Genomic DNA, 23877 nt, shown 5'->3' with positions numbered 1-23877 from the left:
ATGTATAGCTTTCATAGTAGACCTACCCGACATAAATCCAAATTGATTATAAAAAATCTTTGTAATACGTCTTAACCTATGTTCAATTACCATCTCCCATAATTTTAAAGTATGGCACATCAACTTAATTCCTCTATAATTTGCACACTCTTGTGCAATAGTAATTATAAAATACTTTAAAAAGCAAGAAGAATAATTAGTTGCTTAAAAGAGCAGTGTCAACAAATTACAAATAAAAGTCTCTTTATTAAACATTAAACATGGTGGCAGATTTTGAAAGGAAGAAATTATTAATTTTTTAAGATAAATTAAAAAAAGAAGCAATTTTTTTAAAAGATGAGCTAAAAAAAGAGGCAAATTGAAACTCCTTAACTGAGCTAATTTGAAACAGCATAAAATGGTCAATTCCATTACAAAAATTTTTGGAGAGGTTTAGATGAGCCTGAAAATAGATGATACATTGATAAAAGGCCTTGTGATAAAATGAGTGTGAAAACGTCTGCATTGCCAGCCAACCATTGCTTGACCATGGCTCCAGCTTATGAGTTTCACCTGCAACAATAGCCAACAGAATCCTCTAGCTGCAGTCCTTGTGTTCAACCTTAACTCAAACCATGACCTTCGCCTCTCAGTCAGCCCTATTGCTAGCCTACTTGCACTCCGGTCTTTTTTAGTCATGTAGAACAACAACGCTTCCTTTAATTCATTGCTACCATAATAATCCATGGACTCATTAAAACAACACCAATCCATAAGTTTATAATTATCTCTCTGGCAAGTTTTCAGTCTCTAATTCTCTACCAGAAACTCTCCTAAGATTGTACAAATTCTGCATAAAAAGATGAAATAAAACTCATGAAATTCTCTTCAATTCTTGTCATGTTATAAAAACACTATTGTTAATTTTTACTTGCAAATTCTAGGCAGTAATCTTCATCACTATATTACTAAGATCTGTCGTCATTTATTGTTGAATTTCTCATGCTTCCATCTCATGTTTTCATAATTATAGCCTTCATAGTTGCAGTCTTGCTTATTACATTCTTTCACTTTGAAGCCGATCATTACCACAATTTTCATTCCCAAAAATCACAATAATGCCTATGTTCCCTTGGTCGTAAGTGCGTATGGTACCGAAACTGGCAACTGAAATCTACAAAATAAAATTGCAAAACATCCATTCAATATATCATTTGAAAGGAAAGAATTACCTTAAGTGATCCCAATTGATTCACAACTTCTTGAAGATACGAGAACTAAACAATTTACTGACCACCAACCCGTATTAAGGCGATCCTAAATTCAACACTTGGGATGACTGAGATTCTATGGTGATGTCGCAATTATGGAATTCCCTGACTCCTTAGATATGTTGCAATTATGGAATTCCATAATTCCTTATATAAGTGATGCCGGATGTGAAATATATATTTGATGCCTACACGAAAACATATGGAACAGATCACCTTAAAACACTTTCAACAATTGCAAAAACAAACATTCTTTAATTCTTTAATCATTAGTCGCTAACAAATATTATAAAGTACAATAATTCGATATGAAAAATGTCTTTCTACATGGGTGATATAAAGGAAGAGTTTAAAGTCTTCACCAGGCTTTGGCTTAACAAGAAAAAAAAGTATGAGAAGTAAAGAAGATAATGTATGAATTGAAACAATTCACAATAGCATGATTCAGAAGCGCCACCAAAATAATAATCAACATGGGATAAAAATATAGCCAAGGAGACTAGATTTTTTAGTAAAACACGTGGCTTCGAGGAGAGTTGCAACCCTATTAATTTATATGAAAGACATCATGGTGACAGATATTAATTTAGAAAAAATGACGATAAGAAAAATTTCCACCAACAATTTGAAGTCAAAAGATATAAGTAATCTAAAAGTACTTCATTAGCATTAAAGTTACACCCTCTCGTCATGGTTGTATTACAACAAAAAGATATAACATATTTGTTAAAAAGTAACTTGGGATGCAAGCATATTGAAAGCTCTACGAATTTTTTTAGAGCTTCAAGGAATTTAATTAAAAATTTGGAGATGCTTCAAAAGATATAATGGTAGGAAAATATTTAATCAAAGAGTTGTGGGAAGACTCATCCACTCATCAAAAACTATACCTAATACTGCCAATATTACTAATTTGGTAAGCCAACTCGCACAATCCTAAGAAATAACACCTCGGCATAATGTATCAAATTTTATAATAAATGAAGGAAACCTAAAACAAAGAAATTTGATCAACAAGAGGAGAATCTAAAACTTATGCATATAATAAATATGCAAGCATTATGGTTGTCAATAGGTTGAAGTTGGCGTCTCCCACTGCAAGAACCGAATGCGTGTGTGTTGGTTCATGCGAACGACACAGAGCCTAACTGAACGGCTCATTTCAATTTCATTCGAATTTTTAGCAAGTTCCCTCCTTCTCTTTCATTACTTTCTAGCCCTTTACTATAGATGTGTTGTATTTGGGTTTAGATGGGAGTTTGATTGTGTTTTCTATCCAGACAGTTGTCAGCATCCACATTTTCCCCTAGGGCTATATCCAAGGGTGAGTGGTGCTACTTTGTTCTAAAATGGTGATTATTCTCGACTTTCGCTGCCTCTGCATTCGTTCTCGTGTTGTCTCCATCGTCGTACTATTGTTCTCGTCGTCAAACTAACTATTATCGCCTAAAAATAACCCTCTTTGGATGTTTTTCTTGAAGTTTCTGCCTTCCAACCCTTCCGCCCACTTCCCATACTGCTACCACCCGCTCCACGTCGCACTTCTCTATTGCAGCTACCCAAAACCAATTGTCCTTGCTATTTTACTGCAGTTCCCCCTTCCCAATCACTATCCCGACCTCCCGCTTTTCTGCCCTCGTTGTCTAAGCTCACCACCTTCATTTTTTATTATTGTTCCAGAAACCCACAAGCCTTACTGCATGTCATCCACCCTCTAGAAACCTTAGCTGTTGAATCCACCGCCTTCCAACATCCAACTGTTGAATCTAAATTTATCCTGTAAATCACACCTAAGGTATATAGCATAAGACTGACAAGATAAACAAAGAGAAAGAGAGAGTGCACAGTAACACAAGAGTTTTGATAGAGTCAATTCAATAGTTATTTATTGTAGAAATGACCCCCTATTTATAAATTTTGAGGGTATCTAGTGTACAATTACATGTTTGTCACTATTTTAATAGGGGCGTTACAAGATATTATGACACATTTTCATATTCATAACCGACTTTGGCACCCTTTCATATTCATAACCAATTAAACACCTTGTATTCATAAACACTTGAAAAGAGGCATTTGATTGTCGGGTAAACTTATTGCTCGATCGAATGGAAACCGTTCGATCGGCCAAAATATCATCGGTCTACCCTTGCAAGGGAAAATTTTTAGAAGGGGCACTCCTGTCGTTAGGATAAACTGGGTCGTCAGGAAGAGGGTGTGCAACCGTATCTGACAAGCAGCCCTCCTCAGACAAGAAGGCTTCTTAAAGGGTTAGAGAGGCATTCCGTGAGAGGCCCTTTGGCCATTTTATGAGAAGCTTTGAAATCAACTGAGTGATCTGGTCATGAACGATTGGCCCTCAAATTATGCTCCTTATATCTCTTCGTTCGGTTGTACTTCCGTTCAATCGGCTAGGAGTTCCGACCAAAAGAAACGACAGTGGATATTTCCGTCTTTTGACTATCACGCACACAGTCCTTTAGTGTTTTCAGTGGGACCCATTGGATTTCCTCAAGATTCATGTTAACACATTTTTTATACACCGACCTACCCATTTCAAGCCACCTCGCCGACCTCCACCACATTTGGGATACACTTTAGTTGTGTTTGTTTGTTTCTATTGTGACATTTTCCTTTCAAGGTTGAAACCGCTAATTATCTTTGTCAGTAATAATATTTGCTTTTTTGGATTAACTCTGGTATTATTTGATATCAAAGCTAGCCTAACTCTAGTCCTATCTCAGGATTTCTAGAACCTGCCAACACCCAACCTATCTCCACAAAAATTTTTCTTTCCATCCTACATCATCCCTACACATCACCTTCTGCCTATCCACAACCAAGCCCTAAACCACACCACTACCGAGGCAATTATCAATACCTAATTAAGAATTTATCATGGATGACATACAACTGCTACTCTGTCAAGTGCTACAATGGCTCGATACCATTAAGGAAAAGACCTAGGACGGGACCATCACCGTCGACTGTAATAGTAAAATCCAATGAGGAAAGCAAGAATATCATCTGAATCTCTTTTGCAGGGATGATTTTAATGGAAAGGGGAATCAACAAAGGCACTTAGGGATATAATATCAAAGGAGGTCGAGAGATGAAGTGTTTTTGGACGATACAAAGATGAGATGTCTATTGAATAGTGCAGAGATGAGATGTCTATTGGACAATACACAGATGAGGTGCCTATTGGATGATACAGTGATGAGGTGTCTATTGGAGGATACAAAAATATGATGCATGTTGGAAGATAAAGAGATAAAGTGTTTGTTGGAAGATACAGAGATTAGATGATTGTAGGAAGATACAGTGATGACGTGTCTATTAAAGGATACATAGATATGGGAATGAATGTGAATCTATTAGACTTTGAAGGGAGAATTGATCCAGATGATTTTCTCGAGTGGATGCAGATTGTTAAGTGAATCTTTAAATACAAGGTGTCGATGATAGAACAATGAAGCTCACTGCAATCAAGTTAAATAAAAATGCTTCTATATGATGGGAGAATTTAAAGAGAGAGAGAGAGAGAGAGAGAGAGAGAGGACGAAACAAATTCATTTCTTATGAGAGAATGAAGAAGAATATGCAGCGACAATACCTACCCCACGCTATAGCAGAGATATTTTCTTGGAACTCCACTACCTGTAACAGAAAGATCTATCAGTGGAGAAGTACACGACATAATTTATGCACCCTAAGTTGAAGTGTGAGCCGAATGAGACAGAGGAGTACACCACAGCTAGGTATTTGGGAGGCTTAAAGCCCGCCATCCAAAATGTGGACCAATTGCAACCCTACTGGGAACTAGCAGACGTGCAGGCCTTAACACTGAAAGTGGAGAAACAGTAGAAGCAGACAAGGCAACCATTATTAGTTAAACAACCACTCAAAGCGAGAGACCTCAGGAGGAGCGCGCCTTAAGGAGTGTAATAGACTGGTCAGGAATAGGACAGAGCCACTCTGAGTGAGAAGCCTGAGAAGAGTAGCACGACCACAACAATCCCAACCAAGAAATATTTTAGATGCTATAATTTTGAACACATCGCTTCCAGTTGTCCGACGAGTCGAGTTGTGTCTTTCACCGAGTATGGTACGGTAAAGAAAGTGAGCGACAAAGAGACAGCTGAACAATATGGTGAGAAGTGTCAACTTCTACCAGATGAAAGTGAAATGCTAATTGTCTGGCAGGTCTTTTCGATTAAGGCTACAAGGGAGAAGCAGTGGTTGTGGCATTTACACAGTAAAAGAAAAGGTATTAAGTTTCATCATCGATGGAGGGAACAACATGGTTGTGGCATTTACGCAGATGGTTGAACAACTTGAGTCACATGACTCAGAGGCATGTCCAATTCTATTCCCTTATGTGGTTGGAGAAGAAAAACAGAGTCAGCGTCGATAGGAAGTGTCTTGTAGAGTTTTCGATCAGGAATCAGTTGCGGGTTAGGTGTGGTGCGATGTGATGCCCATGAATGTCTGTCAAATTAGTTTGGAGAGACTGTGAACGTTTGACTGTCGAACTCAACATGAAGAGTTCAGAAACACCTGCACCTTCACCAATAATGGCAAGCGCGTGATCCTTTTACCTTATGCGGAGCCCGTGTTTATAGGTGGTCTTACCAGCAAAGACACATAGGTAGGATCAGCTTTTTTGATGATAGAAGAGAGCAAGACAGAAGAGCTAGATTCAGACATAAACTAGCTAGTACATAGAGCATAGAGAATTTCAGGACATCATGTTTGATAGCTTACCGTCATGGAAACCCCCATTCAAGAAGATTTGGTTTGCCCTCATTTCTTATCAGGTTGAGCCAACATGTGGATACTTTGGGAGGATTCAACATAATACACATAGCACGCAATCCCAGCTTAGTTCAATAGCATACCCTCAGAAGGTTGAACCAATATGGATAGTTGCTCGCAAGTAAGGATAATTCCTCAAGTGTTTTGGGCGATGGTGCAATCAACTGTGGAATCCAAGTGCTTCTAGGGTCGCAGTTGAAGATCAATCAACCCGGGGAGCTTACAGAAGCTCTATCACCGTCAACGTGCAGACAAAAGTTTAGACAAATGAGGTCGGAGCTACCAAACTTCAGGAGACTGACGCGAGCATCTCCCGATATTGCAGCAGAACGTGCGTGCATGCGCCAGTTCACCAAGCGACACAAAACCGAACCTGGTGGCCTGTTTTCGATTTCTTTCTAATTTTTAGCAAGTTTCCTCCTTTCCTTTCATTTCTATCCAGGCTTTCTTATATATTTGTTGCATTAGAGTTTAGAAGTTTTGCTTGTGTTTTCTATCCAAACAACCATCGGCGCCTAGGTATGCCCCCTCTAGTGTTCTATCTAAGGAACTGTGGTATTCCGGATGTATCTCGTTCAAAGTTGGTGATTATCCTCGACTTTCTCTGCCTCTGCAGCTGCGGTTGTCGTACATGTTGTCGTCTGATGCATGAATTTTTTGTGTTGTTTTGGTAAATAGTTTTCAATATTACAAAGCACATACGACAGTACTAATAATAAATATGCAATTCAAATCAAAATAATAATAACTTTAGTAAAAATAATTTTATCTTTTAAAATCTTTAAACTGCCAAACTCGTAATAATAATGCAAGTATACGTATTGTTCAAGTAATAAATGGCTCTAATGAAGTCCTAGACATCGATCCCAAAGGGAAATTGGAAATGCTTATGAATAAATTCTTATGATTATAATGTAAAACACAATTCAAACTACAAAGCTTAAGTACGAAATTCAAAACTAAAGTAATTGATTAATATGTTGAATAAAATGGAGTTACAAAAACTAAGTTAATTAAACTAATTGTTAAACTTCAAAAGTAAAATTTTATAAACTAAACAAATTTTCTGTGACGAAGAGTTCAAATTTATGAAAGCATCATTCTCTTTACAATGAGTATATGGATTGTGAATAAATTAAAATCATTTAAAAATATATACAAATGTATTGTGTCAAATAAGAGCAATTGTATTTTTTACCATCTTTTAAGTGCATAAAGAACATTGACTAATCCAAAGTTTGATCCCTAATTTCGTGGTTAAGTTGGGAGAATATTTGTTTTAACTCAAGAGCTCTCACTTTTCCCTCGCCTGAGGGCTAACAATTTCGCATTAGTTTCCATTCAACTAGACCAAATTGGTGATTTTAATCTCACCTTAAAATCTCAAATTTTGCATCCAACAAAGTATATTTCCATATTTATTTGCACTCAACCCCGAGGATAACATCCTTACCCATGAAATTGAATGTGACTCTCACTATGTTGTATAAATCATAGCCCTTTTGGATCATGTGTTTATCAACACGTTTTAACATTTCAATTGGCCAGATTGAAAAGTAAATGCAGATCGAGGTTCAGATCATCACAAACTATTGACATTTAAAACCGTATAAAACAAAATCAATTCTTCACAAAATTATATCTCAAAGTTGGGAGAATGATAAAGAAGAATGTGACAAAACACAGATTTCATATATAAGAACAAGTTTACAAAACAAAAAAATCAAATACACAACTTATCTCACAATCCTTCCCAAGCAAATCCCTAGAAGTTCTCTTTAAGCATTTTTCATCTTTACAAGCACTCTCAATTCTCTCTTGGAAATGTAATGAAGAAGAAATATCTCTCTCCTCTCACAACCCTTAAAGAAAATCTCCAAGTCCTTGACTTTCTCTCTCTCCACTGAACTCTCTCTTCACCACCAAAAACTCTTCTTTGAATCCCTTACACGCCACCACATTTATGTCCTAGACTTCTCTCTCTTTTATTAGAGGTTGTCTCCCTCCAAAAAAGAATTCAAAATTCCCTCCAAAATTCTATCCAAAAGTCAAATCTTTTGAATTTCAAAAGACATGTTCATTGATTCAATAGACATATCTCTTCATTAAAGAATCTTCCAAAGTGTCTAGATGCATTGAATGACTCCATGAGCAGTTTGAAACATTTGGACCCTTCAAAATTCGCGCAAAATTTGTCCTGAACTGCCTTAATTCATCAAGTGTCGTCTCTGGTGCCTTAGGCGTTGATTTTAGCGCTTCACGCACCAAATTGCTTAAATTTGTGTTGTTTTGGGCTCTGGCGCTTCAGGTGTCGCCTCTCTGTATAATGACGCTTCAAGTACCACCTCTATGTAAAGTTGTGTTTCGAGCGCCAAATCTGGCGTTTCAGGCGCCAGAATCATAAAATTCACTATTTTAGCTCCAAATTTCGTCTTTTTTTACTACTTTTGATCTAAATGCCTAAAATTGATATACCTGCAACAGAAACATGAAAATACCCTTCTTTAAAACGCAATATTACGAAAAATAAGCATAAAATATATATTTAAAATAACACATTATTTTAGTATATCATCGTCGCCCGATAACAGCCCTCGACTGTTTTTTCTGCAGTTTCCGCCTTCCAACCCTTCTAGCATCTTCCCACATCGCTCCCCACCACTCCATATCGTACTTCCATATTGCAACCACTCCAAAACAGCTCTCCATGTTGTTTACTGCAATTCCCCCTTCCCAACCACTGACTCGGCCTCCCGCTTTGCTGCCCTTGCTATCCCAGCCCTCCACCTTCACTGTCACAGCCCACAACGCCTTCCCTTCGATATTTTGTTGTTGTTTCAGCCACCCACAAGCCTCATCGCACATCATCCACCCTCAGAGAAATATTTATGTGCGGAGAACAAACACAGCTCTCCGTGCCTAATCCCCTCCCAATAACTTCTCAATAACATCTGCCAAGGTTATTAGCGGTAATTACGAAGTTATTTCGACGTTAATTGGAGTCAATATCCGCAATAACTCTCAATAAAGTCGAAATAACTCCCAAAAACCTTTGCAGAAGTTATTGAGAGGAGATTACGTACAGAGAGTTGCATGCGTTCTTCGTACGTAAATATTTCTCCTCTAGAAGTCATACTTGTTGAGTCTACTACCTTCCAACATCCCGACCTACCCATTCCAACTCACCTCGCCGATCTCCACCACTCTTAGGATACACTTTAGTTGTGTTTCTTTTTTCATTTATTTCTATTGTTGCAATTCCCTTTCAATGTGTGGGTTGTAACCGCCTATTGGCTTTGTCAATAATAATATTTTTTTCCTATTGTTGTTTGGATTAACTCATAGTTTGGAGAGGCAAAAAATAAAATGCAATAGCAAAATTCAACTTAAAGTTAAATTCAAATCCATGACATCAAGAATTTACAAATTCACATTATTAAAAATTTATCCTGAAAGATTTAAATTTAAAAAGAAGAGTTTCTAAGAGGCTTTATTGTATTAACTAGTCTGTCATCATTATTCCACATGCCCCATGTAACATAAGTGTTCTAAGCATATTAAAGTGACGGTCATTTTACAAAAGAGAAATAGAAAGTGTTCAAATTTGTACCTCACTTATTACACACGTGAAAAACACAAGTGTTCTCACCAAATGATTACAGAGATAGTTTCAAGTCATACAACAAGCTTAGAATGGATAACATATATTTATTTGCTCAAGAGTGTGAAAATGCCTACTAGCTACACTGCCAGCTATAGCTCGCGCCTACCTCCAACATGTGATTTCTTCCTCCAGCTATAGCACGAGAAAACCTCCAATTGTAGTAAATAATCTCTTGACCCAAATCAAGCCATGACTTTTCCTTCTTATCCATTGTATTGCTGGCCGGCCAATCCTGAGGCCTCTTCTACCTGTACACACCAACTATTGTTCCTAATTTCATTGTCACCTCGCTATTTTATGGACTCTTCGTTGTCGCCTCAGTAATCTATAGATTGTCCTATTAAAGCCAATTAATTGGCTAATTTTTTTTAACATAATTTTATAAAAACATTTTCAGAAGCTCCCCAAGGATATATAAATTCTACACAAATGATGAAACAAAAATATTTCTCCAATTATTATCATTGAAGTACAAAAAATTTAATAAAATAAATAAATATTTTTTTTAAATAGTGGCAAAAATTAAATACTAGTTCGGTGTATCATAACTAAGAGAATGTCAAAGAATAGAAAAGGAATTTTGATGCCAATATTTAAAAACATTGACGATGTTCAAAATTATGCAAATTATAGATGAATCAAACTTATGAGTTATATAATAAAACTAATGCAATTGAAAAAATAGAATATAAGTTTAGAGAAATTACATTGATTTAAACTAAACACTTCATTTTCTAAATGAAGATCTAATCAATTTTTAAGTTCAAATGATTACTTGCAAAGTATGGAGAACTATATGGAATATATATATACAAACTTACCAAACATATCTAACTAAAAGTAGAAAGAGAAATAATTTTGAAATAAGAAATAAAATAGCATAGAATAGGAAGGGAATAAACTAATCAAGGGCTAAGCAGTCCAAATCAAATATTCCAGAATCTTCTAAGACTTCCTCCATAATCTCCTCAGATTTTCACACTCCCACTAGCATTGGGTCGTTGATGTTGTAGAGACCAAGCTTGGTATTGAACTCTGAGAAGGTGCTTAAAGGAAGAGCTTTGGTGAAAAACGCACTTGTCGGTGCATCGAGATGTAGTTTAGATGTATAATTCTCTCATTGACCTTTTCAGAGATGAAATGTATCAATTTCAATATACTTGGTCATGTCATGATGCACAGAATTCTTAGCAATACTAATAGTTGCTTGACTGTCATATGTCATCAATATAGGCCTATTGGAGGTACATCCCAGTTCCTTTAATAATTTTTGAATCTAGATACCTTCATTGATTCCCAAGGCGAGTGCTATAGACTCTAATTTTGCGCTGTTAATAGAAACAACCGCTTGTTTCTTACTTCTTCATATCACAAGATTTCACCATACAAAAAAGTAGTAACCTATGGTGGACCTTAACAATTTTTTAATCCAGATTCCTTCACAAATTACCAAGACGAGTGCTATATACTCTAATTTCGTACTGCTTCTAGAAACAACCGCTTGTTTCGTACTTCTCCATGTCACAAGATTTTCACAAAAATAAGAGCAGTAACCTGTAGTGAACCTTCTGTCAGCGAGTTCCCAAATACAACTAGCAACAGTGTAGACTTCCACATCTTTGTTCCTAATTTTCTCAAAAAATCATCTATAACCAGGAGTCTTGTCTAGAAACTTCGGAACTTTGTACACCTTCTCCAAGTGCTCTTTATTTGGTTATTCATGTGTTGGCTTACTATACTACGTGAGTATGCAATGTTTGGCCTCGCATGTGACAGGTATATAAGTTTTCCTATCAATCTTTGATATCTTCCCTTATCCACAGACACTTTTTTTCTATCAACAGACTTCATCCAATCATTTATGTCTCCTTTAGTAAATCTAGGATGCATTTACTTTGTGATATAATGATGTCTTTCTCGAACCTTGCTGCCTCTGTACCTAAAAAATATCTCATAATTCCTAGATCCTTGATTTCAAACTCAGTGACAAGTACTTCTTTGATTTTGAGAATATCTCTTTCATCATCACTAGTAAAAATCATATCATTCATATATACTATTAGATTTCTGAGTGTGTTTTACAAACAAATTGACTTCGATAAAACCCATTAGATCTCATAATTTTAGCAAAACTTTCAAACCACACTCTTAGTGATTACTTAAGTCCATAGAAAGACTTCTTGAATTTGCATACTATGTGTTCGTTTAAATCATTCTCAAGTCCAAATGGTATCTCTATATGTACTTGTAGATTCCCATTAAAGAAGACATTTTTTATGTCAAGTTAATGTAGTCCACATTCCTTGTTAACTGCCACTGAAAAGAGTACTTTGATGGTATTAAGTTTGACAATTAATGTGAAAGCCTCCTGATAGTTGAGCTCAAATGCTTGACTGAAACCTTTGGTAATAAATCTGACTTTGAATCTTTAAATACCCCCATCAGCTTTGTATTTGATGTTGAGCACCCATTTGCACCCAACCGACTTTCTTATCCTAAGAGAGTTTAGTAATAATTCATGTACCATTATGCATTAGTGTTTGAATCTCCTCTTCAACTGTTTTTATCCGTTCTGGATATTCAATAGCTTTAGAATAGACTTAGAAATATGCATACAATAAAGGTTAGAAACAAAAACTTTACTTTATCAGCTAAAAATAGCTTCCAATAAGTTAAATACTCCTGAATTGAATATCTAATGTAGAAGAGAAAGGAATTAACTCATGAGTATTAGACTTCCTACCCAAAAGTTGTTTTCCACCTGCTCAAGATTTGTTCTCCATGTGTACACACAAAATTATTTTTTTTAGATTTAAGGTTGGGTTGGTTAGGATGCCTAGGCATGCACAACTAGGCTAGGAGGCCTAGGTGGAGTAGGTGGTGAGACCGTGTAGGTGTTATCAAGTACATCCCAAAATTGATGTTCATTAGCACACTCCCTTTAAACATCACAATTGGGATAGTATGATTTTAATAACATCCATGAAATTGCAGTAATTTTTGGTAACATGAGAGTATCAGTTATATCACTTTTTTGTTGGTGGCATACCCAAGAAAAATATACTTGATAGATTTAGAGATAAGTTTTGTGTGATTTGGAGAATGGCCATGAATAAAGGATAGGCACCCAAATACTTTAAGTGAGATAGTAGAATAGAAAACTCTGATGTAAGAATTAGTAACCATCAAAACATAAAGAGGTGTGAAGTACCCGGCTAGACATTTGATTAATAAGATATGTTGCAGTAACAACTGCTTCCCTTCAAAAAAGTTTAAGAATTTGATTAGACATATTAATTGAGCGAGATACCTCAAGGAAATGTCTTTTCTTTCTCTCAACTAATCCATTTTATTGTGGGGTATACATACACGAAGTCATATCGATGATTTCCTTTTTCTTAAAGATAGGACTCAATAATAGAGTTGAAATATTCCTTTATATTATTAGTTTTGTAGATCTAAATTTTGCGTTGAAATTGAGTTTGAATCATGCTATGGAAGGTTTGAAAGATATGGGTTGTTTCAAATTTCTCCATCATTAGGAATAACCAAGTGGTTCTTGTGTCATCATCAATAAATGAGAAAACCCAACTAAACCCACTTAGGATTTTCACCTTTGAAAGTCTTCAAATATCGCTATGGACAACGGCAAAAAGGTGAGGGTTTAACTGGTCCAGAGGATAATTATTTCTGGTGTGATTAACAAGTTGACAAATCTCAAATTGATAAAAACTTGAAGATACAACTTAGTAACAAAATTGAAATTGGGATGACCAAAGCGACAATGTCGTAACAACACGTGATTTTCGACAAATATTGACTCAACAGAAAATAGAGGTGGGATAATTTGTGTGTTCATAGAGAGACTTTCCTTGAAAGCCTAGATCCTTTTTAGTCTATCAATTATCTTCCCCAAATCCACCACCTCAAATTCAAAAAAGTTAGAATCGAATTTAATAACACAGTTCAGATCATAAGTAAGCTTATTAATAGAGATTAAGTTCCAATCTAGTTGGGGGATATATAGTGCTGAAGAAAGCTAAATATCTTTGTAGACTTCCGCATCTCTTTTCCCAACAATCTCGGAGAGAGATCCACCAGTAAGTCTAACGAATTTGAGGTTAGTGATCTCTTGGTGGTTGATGAAAGCATGAATGTCAGCAATAATGTGATCATAAGCACCTAAATCTATTAACCAAAGTGAAAATCCTCCATTATTAATAAGATATGAGGATATGATATCTTGATGTATCATCAAGCTGGTAAACTCAGGAGTAAAACACGATGTCTTTATTCCGTACTTGGTCATAAACCCAATTCACGTTTAGAGATGAAAGAATTCTGAGCTATTGCAAGTTACAGAATTATTGGTTGCTTCTTGCCACAGGAGTGAAGGAACGCCTATAAAGTCGGAGAGATCTGCATGCTCAGAAGAAGCTACCTGCAGCTGCTAGCTGGCCAGTACCTGCGGTTGCTCTGCTGGCTTGAAAAAGAACAGCCGGGTTCTTATATGATCATCAATAAATGAGAAAAACCAAGTGACCCGCTTAAGATTTTCACCTTTGAAAGTTTCAAATATCATTGCAATGGTAAAAGGGTGTGAGGGTTTGACTGGTTTAGAGGATATTTCTTTCTAGTGTGATTGACAAGTTAAAAAATCTGAAATTGATAAAAACAAGGTCATTTATTGATAAACAAAATGAAGATACAACTTAGCAACATAATTGAAACTGAATTGACCCAAGCAATGATGCTATAACAACACTTGATTTTTGGCAGATATTGACTCAACAGAAAATAGAGGTGGGATCATTTGTATGTTTATAGATAGATTTTCCTTGAAAGCCTAGATCCTTTTTAGTCCATCAATTCTCTTCCCCAAATCTACCACCTCAAATTCAGAAAAGTAAGCATCAAATAAGAATCAAATTTAGTAACACAATTCAGGTCATAAGTAAGCTTATTAAAAGAGAGTAAGTTCCAATCTAGTTGGGGGATATATAGTGCTGAAGAAAATTAAATATCTTTGTAGACTTTCACATCTCTTTTCCCAACAATCTCGGAGAGAGATCCATCAGCAAGTTTAACAAATTTGAGGTTAGTGATCTCTTGGTAGTTAATAAGAGCATGAATGTCCACAATCATGTGATCAGAAGCACCTATATCTATTATCCAAGGTCAAAATTCTCCATTGTTAATAAGATATGAGGATATGATATATTTATGTATCATTAAGCTGGTAAGCTCAGCAGTAGAACTAGATGTCTTTATTCTATACTTGGTCATAAACCGAATTCACGTTTAGGGCTGAAAGACTTCTGAGCTACTGCAAAGTGCAGGATTATTGGTTGCTTCTTCCCACAAGAGTGAAGGAACGCCTAGAAAGTAGGAGAGATCTACATGCTCAGAAGAAGCTACCTGCAGCTGCTAGCTGGCCAGTACCTGCGATTGCTCTGTTGGCTTGAAAAGGAGCAACTAGGTTCTTATATGATCACCAATAAAGAAGAAAAACCAAGTGACCCACTTAAGATTTTCACCTTTCAAAGTTTTCAAATATCATTGCAATGGTAAAAAAGTGGGAGGGTTTGACTGGTTTAGAGGATATTTCTTTCTGGTGTGATTGACAAGTTAAAAAATCTGAAATTGATAAAAACAAGGTCATTTATTGATAAACAAAATGAAGATACAACTTAGCAACATAATTGAAATTGAGATGACCCAAGCGACAATGCCATAACAACACTTGATTTTTGGCAGATATTGACTCAACAGAAAATAGAGGTGCGATCATTTGTATGTTTATAGATAGATTTTCTTTGAAAGCCTAGATCCTTTTTAGTCGATCAATTATCTTCCCCAAATCTACCACCTCAAATTCAGAAAAGTAAGAATCAAATTTAGTAACACAATTCAGGTCATAAGTAAGCTTATTAAAAGAGAGTAAGTTCCAATCTAGTTGGGGGATATATAGTACTGAAGAAAGCTAAATATCTTTGCAAACTTTCACATTTCTTTTCCCAACAATCTCGAAGAGAGATCCATCAGCAAGTCTAACGAATTTGAGGTTAGTGATCTCTTGGTGGTTAATAAGAGCATGAATGTCCACAATCATGTGATCAGAAGCACCTATATCTATTATCCAAGGTAGAAATTCTCCATTGTTAATAAGATATGAGGATATGATACTTGATGTATCATTAAGCTGGTAAGCTCAGCAGTAGAACTAGATGTCTTTATTCATTACTTGGTCATAAACCTAATTCACGTTTAGGGCAGAAAGAATTCTGAGCTATTGCAAGTTGCAGGATTATTGGTTGCTTCTTGCCATCGGAGTGGAGGAACCCTAAGAAAGTCGGAGAGGTCTGCATGCTCAGAAGAAGCTATCTGCAGCTGTTGGTTGGCCACTACCTACGGTTGCTTTGTTGGCTCGAAAATGAGCAGTCGTGTTCTTGTATGATCATCAATAAATGTGAAAAACCAATTGATCTCACTTAGGACTTTCACCTTTGAAAGTCTTCAAATATCACTATGGACAATGGCAACAGGGTGTGAGGGTTTGACTGGTTTAGTGGATAATTATTTCTTGTGTGATTAACAAGTTGACAAATCTCGAATTGATAAAAACTAGGTCATTTATTGATAAACAAATGAAGATACAACTTAGCAATATAATTGAAATTGGGATGGCACAAGCGACAGTACCATAATACCCATAACAACACCAGATTTTCGATAGATATTGACTCAACAGAAAATAGAGGTGGGATCATTTGCGTGTTTATAGAAAGACTTTCCTTGAAAGCTTGGATTCTTTTTAGCCTACCAACTACTTTCCCCAAATCTACCACCTCAAATTCAGAAGAGTTAGAATTGAATTTAGTAACACAATTCAGGTCTTAAGTAAGCTTATTAATAGAAAGTAAGTCCCAATCTAGTTGTGAAATATATAGTGCGGAAGAAAGCTAAATATCTTTGTAGACTTTCACATTTTTTTTCCCAACAATCTTGGAGTGAGATCCACAGCAAGTATAACGAATTTGAGGTTAGTGATCTCTTGATGGTTGATGAGAGCATGAATGTCCACAATCATGTGATCAGAAGCACCAAAATCTATTATCAAAGGTCAAAATCCTCCATTGTTAATAAGAAATGAGGATATAATATCTTGATGTACCATCAAGCTGGTAAGCTCAGAAGTAGAACTAAATGTCTTCATTTTGTGCTTGGTCATAAACCCAATTCATGTTTAGGGCTCAAAGAATTCTGAGCTACTGCAAGTTGCAGGATTATTGGTTGCTTCTTGCCATAGGAGTGAAGGAACGCCTAGAAAGTCAGAGAGGTCTGCATGCTCAGAAGAAGCCATCTACAGCTCTTGGCTGGCCACTACGTGCAGTTACTCTTCTGGCACGAAAAGGAGCAGCTAGGCCACCGACGAACCAACAGGAAGGAGAGCTTGGAAGCCTACAGGAAGCTCTGGGAGAAGTCTGCAGGGCTGCTCTGGCTGCTACCTAAAGCTTTGACTGCTTTGGTTGCAGCGAGACGTCCGATAGAGAAAGTGAGTAGCAAGATCCACCGCTCTGACCCTGTTCGGAAAAACAGCGGGAAAAGAGACAGGAACCGGGAGGGCCCATAGCGAGTTTTGTGGCCTGTAAGGAGAACTTTGGCGCTGTCGGCTGCAAGATGCTCCAAAGGAAGGTCTGCTGCACGGAAAAATTATGGAGAGCCTGCAGAAAGGCAGGTGGCTGCAGGAAAGATTCCAGTGCCTGTAGAGAAGATTCCGATTGGTGCTGCTATGTCTGCTGCTTTTGCTGCTATGGAAAACAAATGTCGGTTGCAGAACCTGAACAAAACTGAACAATCCGGCTGTTAGAGGAAGTGCTGCCACCTGCAGAGAGAGATTTCTAGCAACAAGAGGGGGCCTAAGGGGAGATATATGACCAAGTAAGAGGAGATTCTGGTTGCCTGCAGGGAAGCGGTTCTGACTGCCTGCAGGAAGGAGGTTCACTCTTGGCAGAGGAGATTCTTGGTCAAGCAGGAGAGGCTCCGGTTTTGGCTGAAGAGATTTTCTGGCTCTGACAAAGGTCCAGACAAGTTTCCAGCTGCAAAAAGGAGGTTTGGCGGCATGGAGGGATCTAGTTTAAGGTCAATGGCTCTGATACCATGTAGAAAATGGTTGGGGAGAGGAATAATTCTCTTGATCCATATTATTCACATGTATGGTACATATATATAGGAAAAAAAACCCTTGTAATTTACAAACTTACCAAATATATCTAACCTAAATTAGGATAGAAAATATTTCTCGAATAAAAAATAAAATAACATAAAATATGAAGGGTATAAACTAATCAAGAATTTTCTTAGTTTCAATCAAATTTTCCATAATCTTTCAGATTTCCTTCATGAACTTCTCAGATTTCCACAAGGCAAAGAAAATAACTTCATGTTATTTATTTTTTTATCGAGAGATGGCATATGATTGAATACCATTACAATTGATTTAATGTGTTTTAAGGCATAAAGTTGTTTCAAGGATACGGTAACTTGATGAAATATAAGTATGGTAGAGCATTGACTAGCATTAAAAACTGTCTAGAGAGACCCAGAGTTTTTAATTATGGTATGTTATGTGACTTTATGAAAGATATGTATGATAGAGCATTGAATAGCATTAAAAACTATTTTAGAAAGGCGCAGAGTTCTTAACTATAGTATGTTTACAAAGGATTAACAATGAGTTCATACCTTTATATATTTATTATAAGGATGTTTATAAAAGATATTTAGAGTGAGGTGCCTTAGTATATATGTATTTAGATGATATAATTCTAATTGGTGAGATATCCATCAGAGAAAGTGAAAATAATACAAAAACAACAACAAAACCTTTAACCCACTAAGCGGAGTCGGCTACATGAAGTCTGTTACTCCACTGCGTCCTATTTAGTGTCATATTTTCATTTAATTCTAATAAATTAAGATCATTTTTTACACAATATGCCCATGTCATTCTAGGTCTACTTTTGTCTTTCTTAACATAAGTTGAATCTAAAACATCTACTCTCCTAATTGGATCATCAGACGGTCGACGTTTAACACAGTCATTGCCGGTCCCAAGCCTGAATGTGAAAAGTGGAGGGTTGCATTAGGTAGTCAACAGTCAGCATAAATGTAGTCAAAAAGTTATGACATGAATTTTTTTTATCATTGAAGTGAATATAATAATAATAAAATATATTTAAAATGCAGAATCCTTAGAATTGGTAAAATAAAGACTAAGTATATATTATATAATTTTAGAAGGTGTAATGTTCACTTATAATAATTCAACATCTTTAAAGAATAGAGTGATAACTAAGTGTGATAAGTTTAAATATCCTGAATCTATTAAATTGAAGATTCGAAATATATGATTAAACTAGAGAAATGTATCCAAAAATTTATATGAAAAAGATATTATTGAAGTTCAAATAAAAATTTTATAACATCTCATTTAGGCTAATGATGTTACATAAATTTGAACATTTGGTCATTAAAAAATCATTAAAATCTAAGTTAGGGGGGGGGGGTGGGTGAAATTAGGGGGAGGGGATGGTTGCAATTAGGATTTAGGTTAAATAGGATTTACTAAATCCAAATAACGTAAATCCAGAATAGTTTTTGTTTCAATTTATGGTTAAATCCATTAAATTCACTTATCCTGTTTAGCATAAGTCCACTCCTCTGGTTTTCTTCTTAAGTTAAATCCGTTAAATCCACATAAGAATAGGATTTAATAAATCCGGATTTAGGTTAAGAAATTAACGGAAGAGGAGGATTTATGGATTTAACTTCTTCGAATTTTTTGTTTGGTTGGATTTATGTTGATATTAACATACATCCTGTGCGAATCCGGCTACCAAACACCCCCTAAGAGTGATAAAAAACAAAATGCTAAAATGGTTGTGTAGAAAAATAAATAAAGAATGGGCATGCTAAAAGAAAGGTTAGAGTCAAACTTATTAAAAATAAAGTTATTAAAAATAAACTTTAGTGGTTTGAAAAAGTATAGTAAAAGACAGAATGTACCTGTTACGCTAGTTAAATAAAATTAGCACTATAAAGCTAAGATGAAAAAGGGGTAAGCAAAAGTTATATGTATAAAAGTTCAACATGGTTTATGAAGAATAAGTTTAACACTGTAACATTTAAAACATCATTAAACAAGAATGTATAAAAAATAAGGACTCATAAAACCAACCCCAACTCAATGGGATATGGCTAATCATGATGAACAATCAAAAATAAATTTTATTATTAGCCTAGATTGTGATGATTAACTTAACTGATGAAAGGAATATTTTGTAATTGTTTATGGTTTTTAGCCAGCAAGTCCTGAATGGGTTTGTTTTTTCCGTCACGCATTTATGGTTCTATAACTTTTGCTCCTTTTCAGCAAAGTTTGTTTTGATATTTTGTCACCACCCTTTAGAATTGGATAGACTACCAAGAGTTTTGAGGAAGTTTTGTTCTTTTTTTTCTACTTCAAGTATAATTGCTTGGTAGTTTTTACCCTTTTTTCTTCAGCATACCAGGCATTTCCCTCCCATACCTGCAAAATTAAAAATTTGCAGATCCATACCTCTTGTATCTGTAATACTCCTCACGAGCTCCCTTTAATTGACGCCTTAATGCAGCCATTGTTTTTTCATCGGTATCATAGTCCATATCGTTTTCACCCAATCTACCCCCTGAAGGCTTGAAAGATGGATCATCCCGAAACTGAGGAAAATAGATCAACCAAAAGAATAAAAAATACTAATAGCATTATCAAAAAAAATGAGGAGCTTGGGTGTATGGAAATAATTACCACTTGGACCAGCATGTTATCAATGACATTCATATAAGGTCTCAAAGGATCCCGTTTTGACATTTGTTTGGATGTGGCTTGAGCAACCTAGGAAAACACAGCAGGAACAGTGGATAATTCATCCGTTGCTTGAGACAGAAAATGCCTAAAACAGGTTATAAAAATTGAAAATACATGGCTATAAATTGATAAATACAAAGAAATCTTTAATTTGTAAAAGATAGACAATAAATAAAAGGACAATTCACAAGAAAGGCTTCCATGATTCATTGATAGCGAAGGTAAGTCCAAAAAAATGCAATTTATGAAGGATAGACATGGAACCTCTACAAAATGATAGCAAAGCTGGAATAATAAAGCAGCAATGGGAAACTGATAAAATACTCTAGCATCCTAAAAAAAATAAACTACACCTAGCACAATCCATTGTCTACAACTATTTTGTGACAGTTATTTACAAGGTGCATGTGCTCTCTTTCCCCTAATTTGCCTTCCCTGCATTCCAAAGAATCCATTCCCCCAACAACTATAAATAATAGAAACCAAAACTGAATGGGGTTGGCAGTCTTCATCTTATTTCAACCTGTATTCAAACCTTCCCTGTACTTCTTCATCTTAATTCTAATATCCAATCTGCTCGGTATGGATTTGCAGAAAGGGCTAAAGAATAAGAAATCCAAGTTTCTTGGTTGAATAGATGCTGGTCTTGTTCTTTTTAGTTCTCATTAAAAATGGTGCAGTCATACAGGAGGAAAGTACAAAATAGCTCTGCTTGATAGGATAGAAAAACGATGCTTCCAGCAACTCATCACTTACTTTTAGAAAAAAAAAGTTAATTTGAGATTAAAAGTGCCTTCTATTAATTAGATCTTAATCAGACACAACCCAACATCTTTTGCCATTCATAGATTGAACAAAAAAAATTAAAAATAAGCCAAAATAAAATCCTAATTTCTTGTAGGTGTATGCACACGAGTATATATAATTTTTAAGAGAGGAGAACAAAATCAAGAGAATCTGAAAAGTCTGTGTGTAATGTGCAACAAAAAAAAAAGAAAAGCTAAAGGGAATATAGAGTTATCATCATGAGAAAAATAGATACAGAAACAATTACGGAGGAACACATACCACAATCGCATTTGAAAATTCTTGATGAGCATCATCTAACTTCACAGCCATTTTTGCAACCATATGAGAGAGAAATTTTTGGCGATTGCTCCAATCAGCATTCCTCCATATGCTCTTCGGCATTTCACTCAATCCAAAACCAAGAAGAAATGCACCAGTCACAAGCCCAAATGTATTGGAGCAAGCCATGGCCAAGGCTACAAAGTTTACACTCCTGTCATCATAATGATCAATGTTTAACTGCCCAATCTGGCCAAATTTAATAGAATGAAAATGAAAGAAAAGCATGCTGCCTGCCACAATTAATAGTTGAAATTGCCAGTTATTTCCATGGAATATTGCAGTTCAAACATAATAAATGATATTCTAAATCATGACTAAGAAAAAAGCATACTCAGTGCATAAAGTTCCTGCCAATGCACTATTTTAATCTGTAAGCAACTTGCTGCTTCGACCAATATAAAAGCATTTTATGCTTTCGAAAAGTTGTTCCTATGTGATATAGGGAATCTTAGGGTATAGAATCTAATACACATCTCAAATGCATGGCAATGCATAACTACACAAAATTTTGCTCAACACAAGTTTTACAATTGGTATGCTTCAATGATTAATGTACATGACAAAAATTTATAACACACAAGTAAATAATATTTTGTTAGCCATAGTTGTCTTCTATTATGTTGTACTATGCTACAAAGTGCTATGAAGCGTTGCCAAGTAAAGCATATGATTGTTCCTTAAAATCATCTTAAAATTGTAGTTTAAAGTGTTATAAGAGTTGTAGTTGATTGTTAAAAAAGTTTGCTGCATTAATAAGAGTTAATAAGATTGCTCGAAATGAATATATTACGAATTTCACCCATGTATAATATAAAATCCTACGTTAATTAGTTTCTTGTAAATAAAATATATAATTAATTATTAAGATATAAAAACAAAAAACCGCAGAAGCACTGCTTGAGGAAGTTATCCGAAGTAACCTCCCAAGAAAGCTGCTTTTCAACCTTCATATAAATAGATTTTCTCTTAACTGTTATAGCAAAAATCTTAAAACTGCTATTTTTCAAGAAATACAAGCAGGCAACAAGTTATCCCAAAAATAGTCCAAGAACAACCACCGTTGGCTTATTCCATAATATGATCATAATTAGAGATAATAGAAATTGCTAAAAAAATCCCTAAAAACGCTCCACCATCTTTTTTCTGTAGCATCAATGACACAATGATCCAAAGATCCCCCTACAATCCCACAGCACAAGGACTGCAAGGAACAGGAGGTCATCAATCAGTATATACACATATTAAAAGTACAGATCACAAACACAAGGTTTGTTTGACGCAGGAGCTAGGCTGCCTGGTATGCAGTATTTCCGCAATTTCACGAACATGGAGCAGGGCTTCCCAGGGATACAGAAGTTTGCAGTTCTGCACATATGGATCCCGCAAATGCAGGAGAAATAGGTCCCGAGATGTCCTTTTTTTTATTTATTACCTTTTTTTTTCTGGTTCTTTCTTATTCTTCTATTTTCTAATTAAGTTATTTTCTATTTGGGAACTATTAATATGTTGCTATTTTTTATGGTTAAGTAGACTTTTGGCTATTGGCATTATTTTGGGAGAGTTTCTAATTTATGCTCTTCGAAGTGTTGTATCTTTTCCTTTTGCAAATGGAGGGTGTTTGTTGCTTAGGAATAGGTATTGGATCCTCCTCTACCTCCATAGTGTTTCCCAGTTCAAGCCTTTGTTTTCAGTCGGTTTTCAGCTGGGACAGCCGAAGAACGTCACTTATCCCCCATCCAAACACCGCTGAATACCCATATTATTCTTCCTTTGCTCATCCACAAACACCTCCTTGCCAAGCCCACTTCTAAAATACCTTCTAAGAACTCTATAATGGTATCATCTGGTATCAGAGCCACAAACCCTAGATTTTTAATGATTTATCTTTCTTGCCCAAAATCTGAAATTCTAAAAAAAATCCCACTATCACAAATCATTCTTACTCAATTCCTAGCTCCATTCCTAAATTTTCAAATTTCAAAATTTTTACCTTCACCATAAATCTACCTGACACCTAAAACTAAAATCCTGAACTTCGATCAATCTTTTATCTACAACACTATAGTCGTCAAAACATTGATTGAGAGAAAAAAGAGGCAATACCA

At 35.6% G+C, this 23877-nt stretch overlaps 1 protein-coding gene across 2 annotated transcripts in view; it reads right to left on the bottom strand.

The window, feature by feature from the left end:
• The window catches only part of LOC110026014 (LMBR1 domain-containing protein 2 homolog A-like), a 57700-nt gene that overhangs the window by 20418 nt on the left and 13405 nt on the right, over nucleotides 1–23877 (bottom strand). For both annotated transcript variants that reach the window (XM_020726753.1, XM_020726754.1), the window contains 3 exons: nucleotides 21710–21923; nucleotides 20582–20668; nucleotides 20354–20493 (listed from right to left, as the gene is read on the bottom strand). In XM_020726753.1, the coding sequence (XP_020582412.1) occupies nucleotides 20354–20493; nucleotides 20582–20668; nucleotides 21710–21923 (441 nt within the window). The remainder of the gene's footprint in view (nucleotides 1–20353; nucleotides 20494–20581; nucleotides 20669–21709; nucleotides 21924–23877) is intronic.

This window comes from Phalaenopsis equestris, unplaced genomic scaffold (genome assembly GCF_001263595.1).
Source record: "Phalaenopsis equestris unplaced genomic scaffold, ASM126359v1 Scaffold000347, whole genome shotgun sequence".
NCBI lineage: Eukaryota > Viridiplantae > Streptophyta > Magnoliopsida > Asparagales > Orchidaceae > Phalaenopsis > Phalaenopsis equestris.
Note: the sequence above shows the minus strand (reverse complement) of the source record. Positions and strands in the feature narration are given on the sequence as shown.